This window comes from Vidua macroura, chromosome 2 (assembly GCF_024509145.1).
Source record: "Vidua macroura isolate BioBank_ID:100142 chromosome 2, ASM2450914v1, whole genome shotgun sequence".
In the NCBI taxonomy this organism is placed as follows: domain Eukaryota; kingdom Metazoa; phylum Chordata; class Aves; order Passeriformes; family Viduidae; genus Vidua; species Vidua macroura.
The window spans coordinates 92,068,728-92,080,256 of NC_071572.1; the positions used below are offsets into that span (position 1 = coordinate 92,068,728).

Consider the following 11,529-nt stretch of genomic DNA (forward strand, 5'->3'; position numbering starts at 1 on the left):
TTTAAAATAAAAAATATTTGTAATATGTAGAAGGTTTACTTCTGTGTGGCACCTGTACAAGGGAGCAGAACCAAAGTTTTGATCCCCATGGTGGATAGTGGTCGCACAATCATTTTGCTTTCCTTTTGTATGGCTGATCACGACAAAGACTTGTCATCATGTGGTGGACAGCTCCAGAATCCAATCACCACAAATGATGCTAGTATTTTGTAGTGCTCTTTATTTGTGTTTTTCAGTTTGTTGGCAGTTCTTTGTCATGTTTTGCCTTTTCCTTTTCTGGCTCTTGGCAATGCTTTTTGGGAGAGTAAGAATTGGCTTGTTCAACTTGCTATTCTATAAAAACTTCATGTAGACTCAGAGAGCTGAAAAAACTTACTGTGAGTTCTTGTAGATGATATGAAAAACAAAACTGGATTGATGGTGGTAATTCATAGTTATCAAGTTCTTAACCATGCTGTCAAAACTGAAGGCTGAGGAGGGAAATGTACTTTCTCAACTTCAGCTTTTGAAGTATGGAGTTTTGCATTGCAGTTATGAATTCTCACATGCAGTTATGAATTTCTCCTAGTGAAAGGAGATGACCAGTTCAGATTTAGATCATGACATGGGATCTTTTTAAAAAGGTGAATGTATGAATCCGATCAGAAAGTATGAATAGGAAATGTAAATTTAATTCTATTTACTTATGTATCTTCTTGTTAAAAAAACCCACTACAGGTTAAAAGTGAAGTGTCTTGGACAGTATGTCATGGTGTAGTTTTGCCTTGGACACTGTTGGTGAAACATGAAAACTCGTTATTTTTCTGTGTGGTATCTGAAGGTTATCTCATGTTGCTTGTCCAGCACAGCTGTATTCCACAGCTGCTTGGGTGGATGGAGAGAAGTATTTGCACGTACACCAGACTTCTTGAATAAGAAACATGTATTTTAAGAATGCATCACTGCAACTCAGCGCTAGAGCTAAATAGAATAGTTGTGCTCCAGTGTTCCTAGTTCACAAGGCCTCATCTGGGGTGCTATGTCCAGAGGAGGGCCATAAAGGTGATCAGAGGTCTGGAGCACCTCTCCTCTGAAGACAGGCTGTGAGAGAGCAGGGCTTGTTGAGCCTGGAGAAGAGAAGGCTCCCAGGAGACCTTATAGCACCTTTTAGTACTTGGAAGGGAATCTCCAAGAAAGCTGGAGAGGAACATTCTTTTGATAGAACAAGAGATAAAGGCTTTCTGATGAAAGAAGGTAGATTTAGATTGGATATTAGGAAGAAATTCTTTATTCAGAGAGTGATGAAGCACTGGAACAGGTTGCACAAAGTTCAGAATGCCTCATTGTTGGAAGTGTTCAAGGTCAGGCTGGACAGGGCTCTGAGCAACGTGGTCTAGTTAAAGGTGTCCCTGCCCATGGCAGAGGACTGGACTAACTGACCTCAAAGGGCCCTTCCAACCCAAATTAATTTGTGATTAAAGGTGCTAGTACATTGTGGAAACTTTTTGAATGGTTTTGATAGAACGCTTGTGGCTGGAACCGAAAGTCCTGGGCTTTGCAAGTGAAAATAGGTGTCCTTTGATAGGAAATGAAGTTACTGTTTTAACAGGGGAGAAGAATGTGGTTATGCCATTTAGGGTTAGGCTTTTGAGTTCAGACACATTTGTATCAACTTTCAGGAATACAGTGAAGTTTCTATAAATGGTTTTGGTAAGGTAAAGGTGTTTTTTTTCCTTTCTTCTTCAGCTTCAGAAATTGCTCACTATGGATCCAATAAAGAGAATTACCTCAGAACAGGCTATGCAGGATCCTTACTTCTTGGAAGATCCTCTTCCCACGTCTGAGTAAGTGGTCAGTTTATTAACCTATCAGTGCATTCAGAGGTGCTTTAGAACTGTGCTTTCTCTCTGCCCTAAGTATGTGAATATTGAGCTAAATACTGTCTAACAACCGAAGAAAGCTATAACCACTAAAATGCCATTCGTGGTTTTTAAAATTAAGTAGCATTTTTATTAATCTCTTGCTTTATGGAACTTTGATCCTATTAGTTGCAGCACTAATCTTGTTACTCACTGACAGGTTGATTATGCATGCTACAGATCTTGGTAGACAACTGCTAAGTGCCCGCAGGTTCGCTTCTCTGCCTCAGAATGCCAGATGACAGTCTCTAATTAGTTTACATTTTTGTCTTAGCCTTTGTTGTAAATTCACTGGGTGGAGAAAGTCAAGTCTGTGTCTCTGTGCTGTCATCCTTAACAACTTAAATCCATTTTCTGTAGACACTCCTCTTTTTTGTTTGCACAGGCAGATTTACAAAAGGGAGAAAATGTATGGACAATGAATGATTTCATTAAAAATTAAGCCCTTCTTCCAAAAGGCTAGCCAGAGAGCATGACTGTACACCCTTTTAGTAAAGCTATTAGTACATCTTGCCTGTGATTCTCTACCCTTATGTAGGGAAGAATTTATAAAATATGTATACTTATAAGGAATTAATTAAAAATGAAATTATTTCACTAAAGCCTGCTGGATTATTTATAGCATCTCCTGAGCTGTCTCTGTGATTTAAAGTCATGCGAATGATTGGCTGTTGCAAAAACTGCTTTTAGGATAGTGTTTGGCTTTTTTCTCAAATTTAGGTTGACATTTTAATGTGAATACACAATGAGTATTGCTAACAGGTGTACAGAGACTTTATTATAAATACATTCTACTGATGAAGGGCAGGTAAATATTAGCTTGAACTGGAAGTAGCAAATCCATGTGGACTGTGAGATATGAGTTGATAGGTGAAATTTCTAGTTACTTTTAAACTTTTTTTCCAAGTGTTTTTTTTTAATAGTCAGTGAAGTTTCCAGAAATATTTTTAGCTAGTCCTGAGACTGTGAATTACACAATAGCTATACTGAGACAGTTCTTTGTGCCCTTGTAGATACCAACAAGTGATGTACCTTTCTAACCAACAAAAAAATTACTGGGAGCTTAAGTTAGTATATAAGAGTCGAATGAACATTAAAATCAAATGTGAATATGTTTTTACAAAGTTTAGAATATGGTGATAGACCGGGAGAACATCTCCCTAAATTACAGGTATTAAAGGCTTTGGCAGCTTGAAACTGTCATGGGTAAAGTGTGAATCTTACAGGTCTAACCCTTCTGTTCTAATACTGTGATAAATAGACTTTTTTGGGGGACAGTGTTTTTGCAGGTTGTCAAATCCCTTACCCAAAACGAGAATTTTTAACAGAAGAAGAACCAGATGATAAAGGAGACAAAGTAAGTATTAGAAGAACAGTATCATCATGTTTCACTGGCTTTTACACTATTTCCTGATTTTACATTATTTCATGTACTGCTTTTGAGTTGAAATTTTTCTTTGTGTTTAAACAATTGAGAAGAACCAGCAGCAGCAGCAGGGCAATAACCATACTAATGGAACTGGTCATCCAGGGAACCAAGACAACAGTCACACACAGGGACCCCCACTGAAAAAAGTGAGAGTTGTTCCTCCTACCACTACCTCAGGTGGACTTATTATGACCTCAGACTATCAGGTATTTTGTTTCATTCACATATTGTGTATTTGCTTTTCATGTTTAGAGCAGTGTTTCTTCAAACTAAAAAAGTAATTTTGTAAATGTCACTGTATTAACTGTTACTTTTTGGCATATTTTGATTTTTTTTTTCAGATTCGTTTAGTTGATAATTTGTTGATATCCTGATGTTCTTTGGGTTGGCAGTAAAGAAATTAGAATCAGACATTATTAGAGTTACTAATTATCACCTTCATATTAGGGAATGCTAATGGTTATGGACCAGGAGCCTGTTATGCTGTGTTCTGTATCACCTAAAAATGCCATTTCTTGCTTGAACAAATCTGCAGTGGTAGGAGGCAGAGGATGTTGCAGTAAAAGAGCTGTGAAATAAGAATCTGAACAAGTGTTTTAGTTGGGTTAATGGATGTGGAAACAGTATTTTGGATGACAAAGACTTGGCATGATGTTGTCATAATCTCTTTTGAAGATCAGGGGAGATTCTAGGTTGAGTAAGCCAAATATTGCAGATCTGAAGACAGGTCGGGTGGTGGCAGTCGATGAGTGAGGAAGATGAGGCACACTGGGAAAAAGCACTTAAAGGAAAACATGAAAAATGTCTTCTGGCCTTCCTGCATTTGAGCTTGTGGTCAGACATTAAGAAATCAGAGCCTGGAGTATAAGCATATCTTTGTCATCCCAGCAAATGATATCTGAATTTTTGGGTTTGGATAAGGCTGCTACTGGAGATGGGGGAGAAGAGGGTTAAGGACAGTACCTTTAGTTAATACAAGCCTAGAAGTTACAGAAGAGGAGCAGGGAAGCCTTCAAATGATTCACAGGAGCAGTTGGAGAGCAGCAGATTTTTGCAAGCTTAGGGAATAGGTGATTTCAAGAGGAGGTATGCTGCTGGAAATGTTAGCCTGCAGGAACTAACCATTGCATACTGGTTCACTTAGAATGCACGGTACAGGTGGCCAGACAGTCTTGGATGGCCTAGGGGGAAGTTGGAAACTACTGGCAATGTTTTCAGTTAATTTAAATGTTGATATCTAAATGTGAGACCCTGATAATGGAAATCCACTTAGCTAGGCTTACAGTCTGTAGCAAAACATAGGGAGAGTTAAAAAACAGAGTTAGTAAAGCTGCTGCTGTCAACTTGCCTTTCAGTTTGATACAGCTTCTCAATGAACCACCAGCGGGCTTTGAAATCTTGTGTTTCAGAGTTTGTTCCTCAGAGTACCAGATAGCCTCAGAAGCTGCCTGGGGGCATTACCTTCATCCTTACCTAAGCCTGTGTACTCTCAGCATTGGGCAAAACTTGAAAGTACTACGAAAATGTAAAATAAGATCATTTTCAGGAGGTTTTTTTTTTGTGAGACCCTTCATATAGTCCCCAAGTGCCTTTGTTCAGTTTATTCCAGGACATGAATAACACATCAGTTTGCAAGTCATTCTCCTTGAACAATACACATTTTTAGAGCTGTTTGAGATGGTGGTGAGCCTTAACTATAGTTCTGCAGGGAGGGGTGCCTCTAAGTATAAATGTCATCTTTCTTTTAGTAGGATTATCCATCACAGGCACTCTTACAGGAGTTTCATCCCTTTCAAACTGGCAAGCTGCAGTCAATTGCTGTTTTGGCCTTTTAATTGGCTCTTTCTTCCGCTTCTTAAAAACACACAGACACAGCAGAAGGCAAATGCAGCTGTAACTTTCTTAATCTTGCCCTCGGGTGGAGTCACACATCTAAGGAGTTTGATTCAGAGGTTGTGTGTACTGTGTCAGGGAGCCCCATTTACATGCCCTATTTACATGCCCTTCACCTCATTTTGCTGCTGCATTGTGGCATTTTGAACAAACTTCAGCTCCTAGTTCTGTGAGCCAGAACTGAGGTTTGCTGGCTGACAAGTCAGAGGACTCAAATTGCTTGGCCGGAGTTGGCATTGGTTTGTTCTCAGTTTGTGCTCATCAGAATTCTTGTACTCAAGATATCCATCCTGGGATTACAGCTGAGGAGAGCCCTTGTTGACAAACATTAATTTCAGAATACTTTTCCCTTAAGATAATGACAACTGCTGCTTTTCTGTCTCAGGAGCTCTTACTTGTAACTTGACTACTCCTGACCAATCTTTCTGCTGTCTCTCTAGGAGAGACAGTCTCTCTGGTTTTCAAAAACATATCTTTTTCCCCCTAGCCTTGCAAAGAGGCAGTCAGTAGATTTGCTCTGATTAAGGTGTCTGGAAAACATGGAGACCTGAACTTGCCAGCACTAGAACAAAAGAAGTTAAGAGTTTCCAACTGATGGTTTCAGGTCTCCCTGAAAAAAAATTCCTCACATTTTTTGCTTCTGATCCAGCAGCTTGAGAAGGAAAACAAACATTACAATACAGCCCTCTGTTTTAATCAAACACCTGTTCCTTTGTTCTTCATTTGATTTGCTCAAATTCCCCATATAAAGCTTGTGAAGAAGGATTGCCATCTCCTGGGCAAGGCACACTAAGACAGTTTCTGCATTCACTCAGAAGTCAAATTACTCTGCAGGGCACATTGACCTCATATCCTTTTCTGCCATGCATAAAAATAGTAGACACATGGCACACAGACTTGCCTTCTTGTTTAAATCTGCAATGTGACACTCCCAAAGGCAATGTGATTAAGCAGGCTGGAGCTTGGGATAACCCTCTGGGTGCTTAATAGTATTTAGAAAGGACTGGATAGTTACTTTTTTTTCTTAAACAAAAGCCATTTGTTTTTCTGGGTGTCACAAAGGAATCTGATTTTTCATTGCCTCTGTCTTAAATAAGGTCTGTTTTAGAAGTCAGAATGCAGGGAGTGTTTTACAACTGAAATGAGTGGTCAGTTTTAAATGGTCAAACTTGTGATGGTTTCTTACATACAGGAGCCACACATGGGCAAACCCAGTGTTCAGGACTTTTGCTCTTTGAAGTGCATCCTGTATTTGTAACATGGAGAAGGGTGACCCAGAGCTGTGACCATTCTGTTGTTGAGTGACTTAGTCTTCCTCTCAAGGCTGAAGGCAAATGCCCACAAAGCTCAGTCACTGTGCTAACGGTGTGGATCAGCAGTGCTGGTTTGTTCCCACTGACATTAAGTGCTGGTCCAGCCATTTCTCCCTCTTTTCTCTAGAGGTGTTAGCTCAGTCCTGTGAGTGTGTGTTAACAAGTAGAGTATGCCTTTTTTATTTCTGCCATCATCTCAGCTTCCTGGGTGTAGCTTCTGTTCTAAATGCTGTACAAGAAAAAATTGGGGTTTTTGTTTTATGTTATGACTTAATATTTTACTTTCTCAGGGTGTTGGTTCTCCACAGTTTTTTCCTATTCAGGTCTCAGTAGCAATACCCTAGTCCTGGAATAGTTACTTTATAGAAGTTTTCAGACCTCTTCTAGAAGCAGCTTTTCCTAAAAAACATAATATGTCCTGTGATATCAAGAATTCAGAAGCTACACAGTTTCTAAATTCTGCAAAGTTTGTGAGGGCATGTAAACCTTAATGTGAATGTAAACCAGTGCAGTAATGTACTGAAATTGTGTTAATTTAATGAAATGTTAAATGCTACTAAGTGTTCAGATACTTACTGCAAATCTCATAGGCAGTCCTTCTTTCCTTTATAACGCATGATCAGTAAATAATAACTTTTAGGTTAAAATTGAAGTAGGCAGTTCCTGGTTTGCTGAGAGCTTCTTGCAATGATGAATGTTCCACTCAAATAATTGTGGGAATTGGTTGAAAGGGGCCTCTGGAAACGAAACCATCTAGCCAAATTTCCCCCTTGGAGCAGGGCTGTTGGTAGTTCTGACTCACTCAGATTAGCATGGCTTTGTTAAGCTGAGTCTTAAAAACCTTCATAGAGAGAGCTCACAGACTCTGTGGGCAGGTTCTTCCAGTGCTGTACTGGTCCTTCCTTCAGTGTCCCATCTGAAACTCCCAAGCCACAACCTAAGGACATTTTTCCTGAAATATCTGGTTCCATTGAGGAACATGTCGCTGTTGTCTTTAAACTCTCCTTCGAGCATTTTTGTAGGTGTTCATAGGTGACACCTTAGCCCAGTCACAGCGTTCTCAGCCTGTACTCCTAGGTCACACAGAAGGGTGGCAGGTATGTCCTCTATGTGTGAAAATCTCCAGAATAAGGCAGAGTGGCTCATCAGCAGTAAGATGCCTCACCTGGACCTCCACCGCAGCCTACCTTCCTGCTAGGAGAAAGGGAGCAAGTGGGGAAGATCACTGCCGTGAGTGGTGGTAGCCCAGTGTCATGTGCAGGTGCACAGTAGCCATCTGGAGGGTTGGCTGGAGGTTTGACTGTGATGGGTGAAGATTCCCATTAGAGTGGATAGCAGAAGGCTGGCAGCTGTCACTTTCTAATCTGGTATTCCTGATGTCTGTTACCTGCTGTAATCAGAGTTAGTGAAACAAAGTGTGGAAGTGCAGCTGCTTTGAGACTGTGTGTGCTGGGTGCCTCTTGAAGAAACGAGTCAGTAGGTGAAATTGCGTCACCATGTCCATGTTACGAAGGGCTGTGTGTCTGTGCTTTCCCCCCCTGCAGCGTTCCAACCCCCATGCTGCCTACCCCAACCCCGGACCAAGCACATCGCAGCCACAGAGCAGCATGGGATACTCAGCTACCTCCCAGCAGCCGCCGCAGTACTCGCACCAGACCCACCGGTACTGAGCTGCACCCGGTGCCGTCGATGCGCTGTCGCTGATGCTGCAGGACCGGCCGCACAGCTGCGTGCCAGGAGCCCGGCTTGGGCCAGAGAATGTACTGTACAACCACACCTCCCACCTGTCCGACCGCCACGACCCACCCCCTGCCACGGGGCCGAGGGGGGGCTCCCACGTTGTACCTGGTTTTGGGGTTAGACTTGAAAAGAAAGTGCTAGCACGGTTTGTGTTGTGGATATGCTACTTCTGTAGTTTACTTGACATGGTTCAGACTGACCGATGCATTTTTTTCAGTGACAGTCTGTAGCAGGTGAAGCTGTGAAATGTGCTAGGGGCAAGCATTTTTGTTGTCGTATGTGGTGAATTCTCTTGATGTAACAACTTCATCTGACCAATAGTACACGACATCTTTGAACTGGTACTTGAAGCATACAGTATATGTTACCATGGCAAAAAAGCAAACTAACTGTAACTCTCAGACAGTTTTGATAGACATTTATTTTTAGTGACTTTTGTGGGTTGGTTCATTTTCCAGCTAGATCGATGTTTTATGACCGACATGATTGCTACAATGAGATTTTTTAAGAACATGGAAGCATTTGCATTTTTTCCCAGCAATTACAAGTGTCCCAAAGATTTATTTCCAACATAAGTTTTTGTTTTTGTTTTAAAATCTATGACTTGACTGGTATTAAAGCTGCTATTTGATAGTAAAATAAGTATGTTGTCATTGATATAAACATGTTTGGTTCAGCAAACAAACTAAAATGATTGTCATAGACAGTGTTTTATTTTTTTCCTGTTGGTGTTAATGATTTGTGAGCATGCTTTGGGATTAAAAAAGCATGAGTGATATTTCCTAAAAAGGTGCGGCATCCATTCAGATATTTTGTCATGATTTTTGAGAACCAGCTTGGTGTAGTGGATTTTAAATTTTGTTCAGTTAATTTTTTTTTTAATGTTCGCACGTTGTTTAGGGGTGCCATTCCTACTGCAGAGGAACAAGATGTTAGGAGAGCCTTAGAATTTATGAGGAAAAACTTACATACAATGTACTGTATCAAACTATTTTACATGAATGACACAAGTATTCTGAGTAAAAAAATCAAACATTGTTAAAACAAGGTGTTATGTAATAAATTTATTTTTCATAAATCTGCATATGACCTTTGCCTGTGTTGCTTTTTATCATTGAAAACCCCCCTGCTCCCCCATCCATACATCTGTATCAGGTTGTGTCCTGAGAAACAGCATTCAACAGGAATTTATCTTGCAAGGCAGGCTTCCATTAACTGGTGAGAAGGATAATGTTTCTTTTAAACAGCAGAAAAAAAAGGCATTACTCTTGTTCTGTACATGTAGCTGATCAGCTGGAGATACTCTGAAAGAGGGTTTATTACTAGCGACACTTCCTAGATCAGACAGTTCCTTTTCATCTACAAAATCCAGAGGCATTCCTGTGTGGATAGCTCTTCCGAGGTTTCTGTAGCTTATTCTTATTTTGGTAGGTAATACCACACCATGGTTTTGACATAAATATATGCAATACACGCAGGATATTTTTCTGCAGGTGAAGATCAGCTGGTATGATTCATCCAAATGCACTGAGATGCCAATGGGGGGCAAAACAAAAACCAAATCATTAGCCTGCCTGAAAGGCAAACCATGTTTGAAGTGAAGATAAAACTACCTGACTGGATGGACTACAGGTTCAAGTATTCAGGAGGCTTAAGACTAAAGAAAATCTGAGTGTAGAATTTATGCTGCTTTTATGATACTGTATGATGCCCTCTTAATTTTGACATAAAATCTGTCTTTCCTTGGTTTCTGGAACAAATTAATGTATAGGTGGGAGTGCCTTAAATGTCTTGGTTTGCTTTTCAAGTGAAAGCGTTTTCAGTTTTTATTCTTACTTTATATATAGGCTTTAAGCTTGCTCATTCAGTATTGTCCAGACTGTTCCCAAGTACTCAGATGGTGCCAAGAGTAACTTTTTTTTGCTAAAGTGCTCTTAGCCCAGATTTTTTTTCCTATTGATGTATATTCATATTAATGCATAATAGATAATATTATTCATGTAATAGCAGACTTTATTTGATACCACTATATTGTGATGTCTGCAGTTGAAAAATAGCGGGCTTGTTTGAATTTCATTTTTGCAAAAGGAAGTGCATCCAGTTGACAAAAGGTGCTCTTGCCATTAGTTTATGCTTGAATTTAATTTTCTTAAGAATGTATTTGATACAAAGATGCAGCTTATCAAATATTTATAATGAAACTAAATTATATTCTGCATTTAGTTTTGAAAAGCCTGCTAGTCTCGATTTCATTCACTTGTTTTCTCATTTGTAGTAGATATGTTGCAGATTACATCAACAAACGGATCCTACAGGGAAGTCAAATCTTAATATTTGGCTTGTACTGATGTCTCAGACATCTGGTCAATTGTTAGGAAGTACTTGAAATTTTTTTCTCTAGGACTTTGGAAAGAAAAAACTTTATCAATGCTTGGTATAACCTTTGGTACCTCAAAGACAGGGTATGATTGTGTATTGCAGATAAGGTCAATCACATCATATTCATGATAATTTTAAGGGATCTTCTGCATCAAATAAGCTTTTTAATACTGGCTTTAGGAATACAGAGGACAAGGCTCTAAATTACTTTTCTGAACTGTATAAAAACATTAATCCTGTTGTTAGTCTCTTGATGGGGCTCTTACATGAGGGTTACAGAGAGAGGAGAAGAAGAAAGCACCTTTGAGAAGGATTTAATAGAAGAGTTACAAATTCCCGTGAGGAGATGGCAGCAGCAGCTAGCCTGCCAGCCATGCCTCTGCCCTCACATGGCTCAGCTTTTGTTCTTGATTCAAGAACTTCAAAGCTTTTCCTTACTCACCAACAATTATCTGGACCCATCTGAGTGCATTTAAAATAGCTGGAGTCTGGGAGCCTGTCTTTGTTGCTGTGATTAAAGGACAAATTCTTTTGCTAGAGTAGGCTTATGTTGAAAATGGGCTGCAAGCTTAACTTGATTGTGAGGATAAATGTGCTGTTGCACCTTAACCTTGGCACTCCCAGCAAGCCTGGCCTGTGGCAGCTCTGCATTTATCATACCAAATAAAGACCCAGCTGCTTTTAGAAGAAATAAATAACTTTTGCACTGATCCCTTTTGAAGAGGGTTTCAGCATTAGTGGTGGGAGGGCAGTCCCACCTTCCTAGAAGGAAGAACTAGCAGACTGGTTTTGTCCTGTTCTTTCCTGTGCATATATATGTAAATAGGAAAATACTCAGTGCACTCACTGAGTTGCCCATGGCAGTGCCCAAGCAGTG

At 40.0% G+C, this 11,529-nt stretch overlaps 1 protein-coding gene across 6 annotated transcripts in view; it reads left to right on the plus strand.

The window, feature by feature from the left end:
• CDK8 (cyclin dependent kinase 8) overlaps nt 1-9,357 on the plus strand; it is a 69,189-nt gene extending 59,832 nt beyond the window's left edge. For 5 of the 6 annotated variants that reach the window (XM_053970478.1, XM_053970480.1, XM_053970483.1 and 2 more), the window contains 4 exons: nt 1,726-1,823; nt 3,177-3,255; nt 3,375-3,533; nt 8,078-9,357. In XM_053970478.1, the coding sequence (XP_053826453.1) occupies nt 1,726-1,823; nt 3,177-3,255; nt 3,375-3,533; nt 8,078-8,203 (462 nt within the window). In that variant the 3' untranslated portion in view covers nt 8,204-9,357. The remainder of the gene's footprint in view (nt 1-1,725; nt 1,824-3,176; nt 3,256-3,374; nt 3,534-8,077) is intronic. The other variant, XM_053970479.1, reaches the window with a different exon arrangement.
• The last annotated feature ends 2,172 nt before the right edge of the window (nt 9,358-11,529 follow it).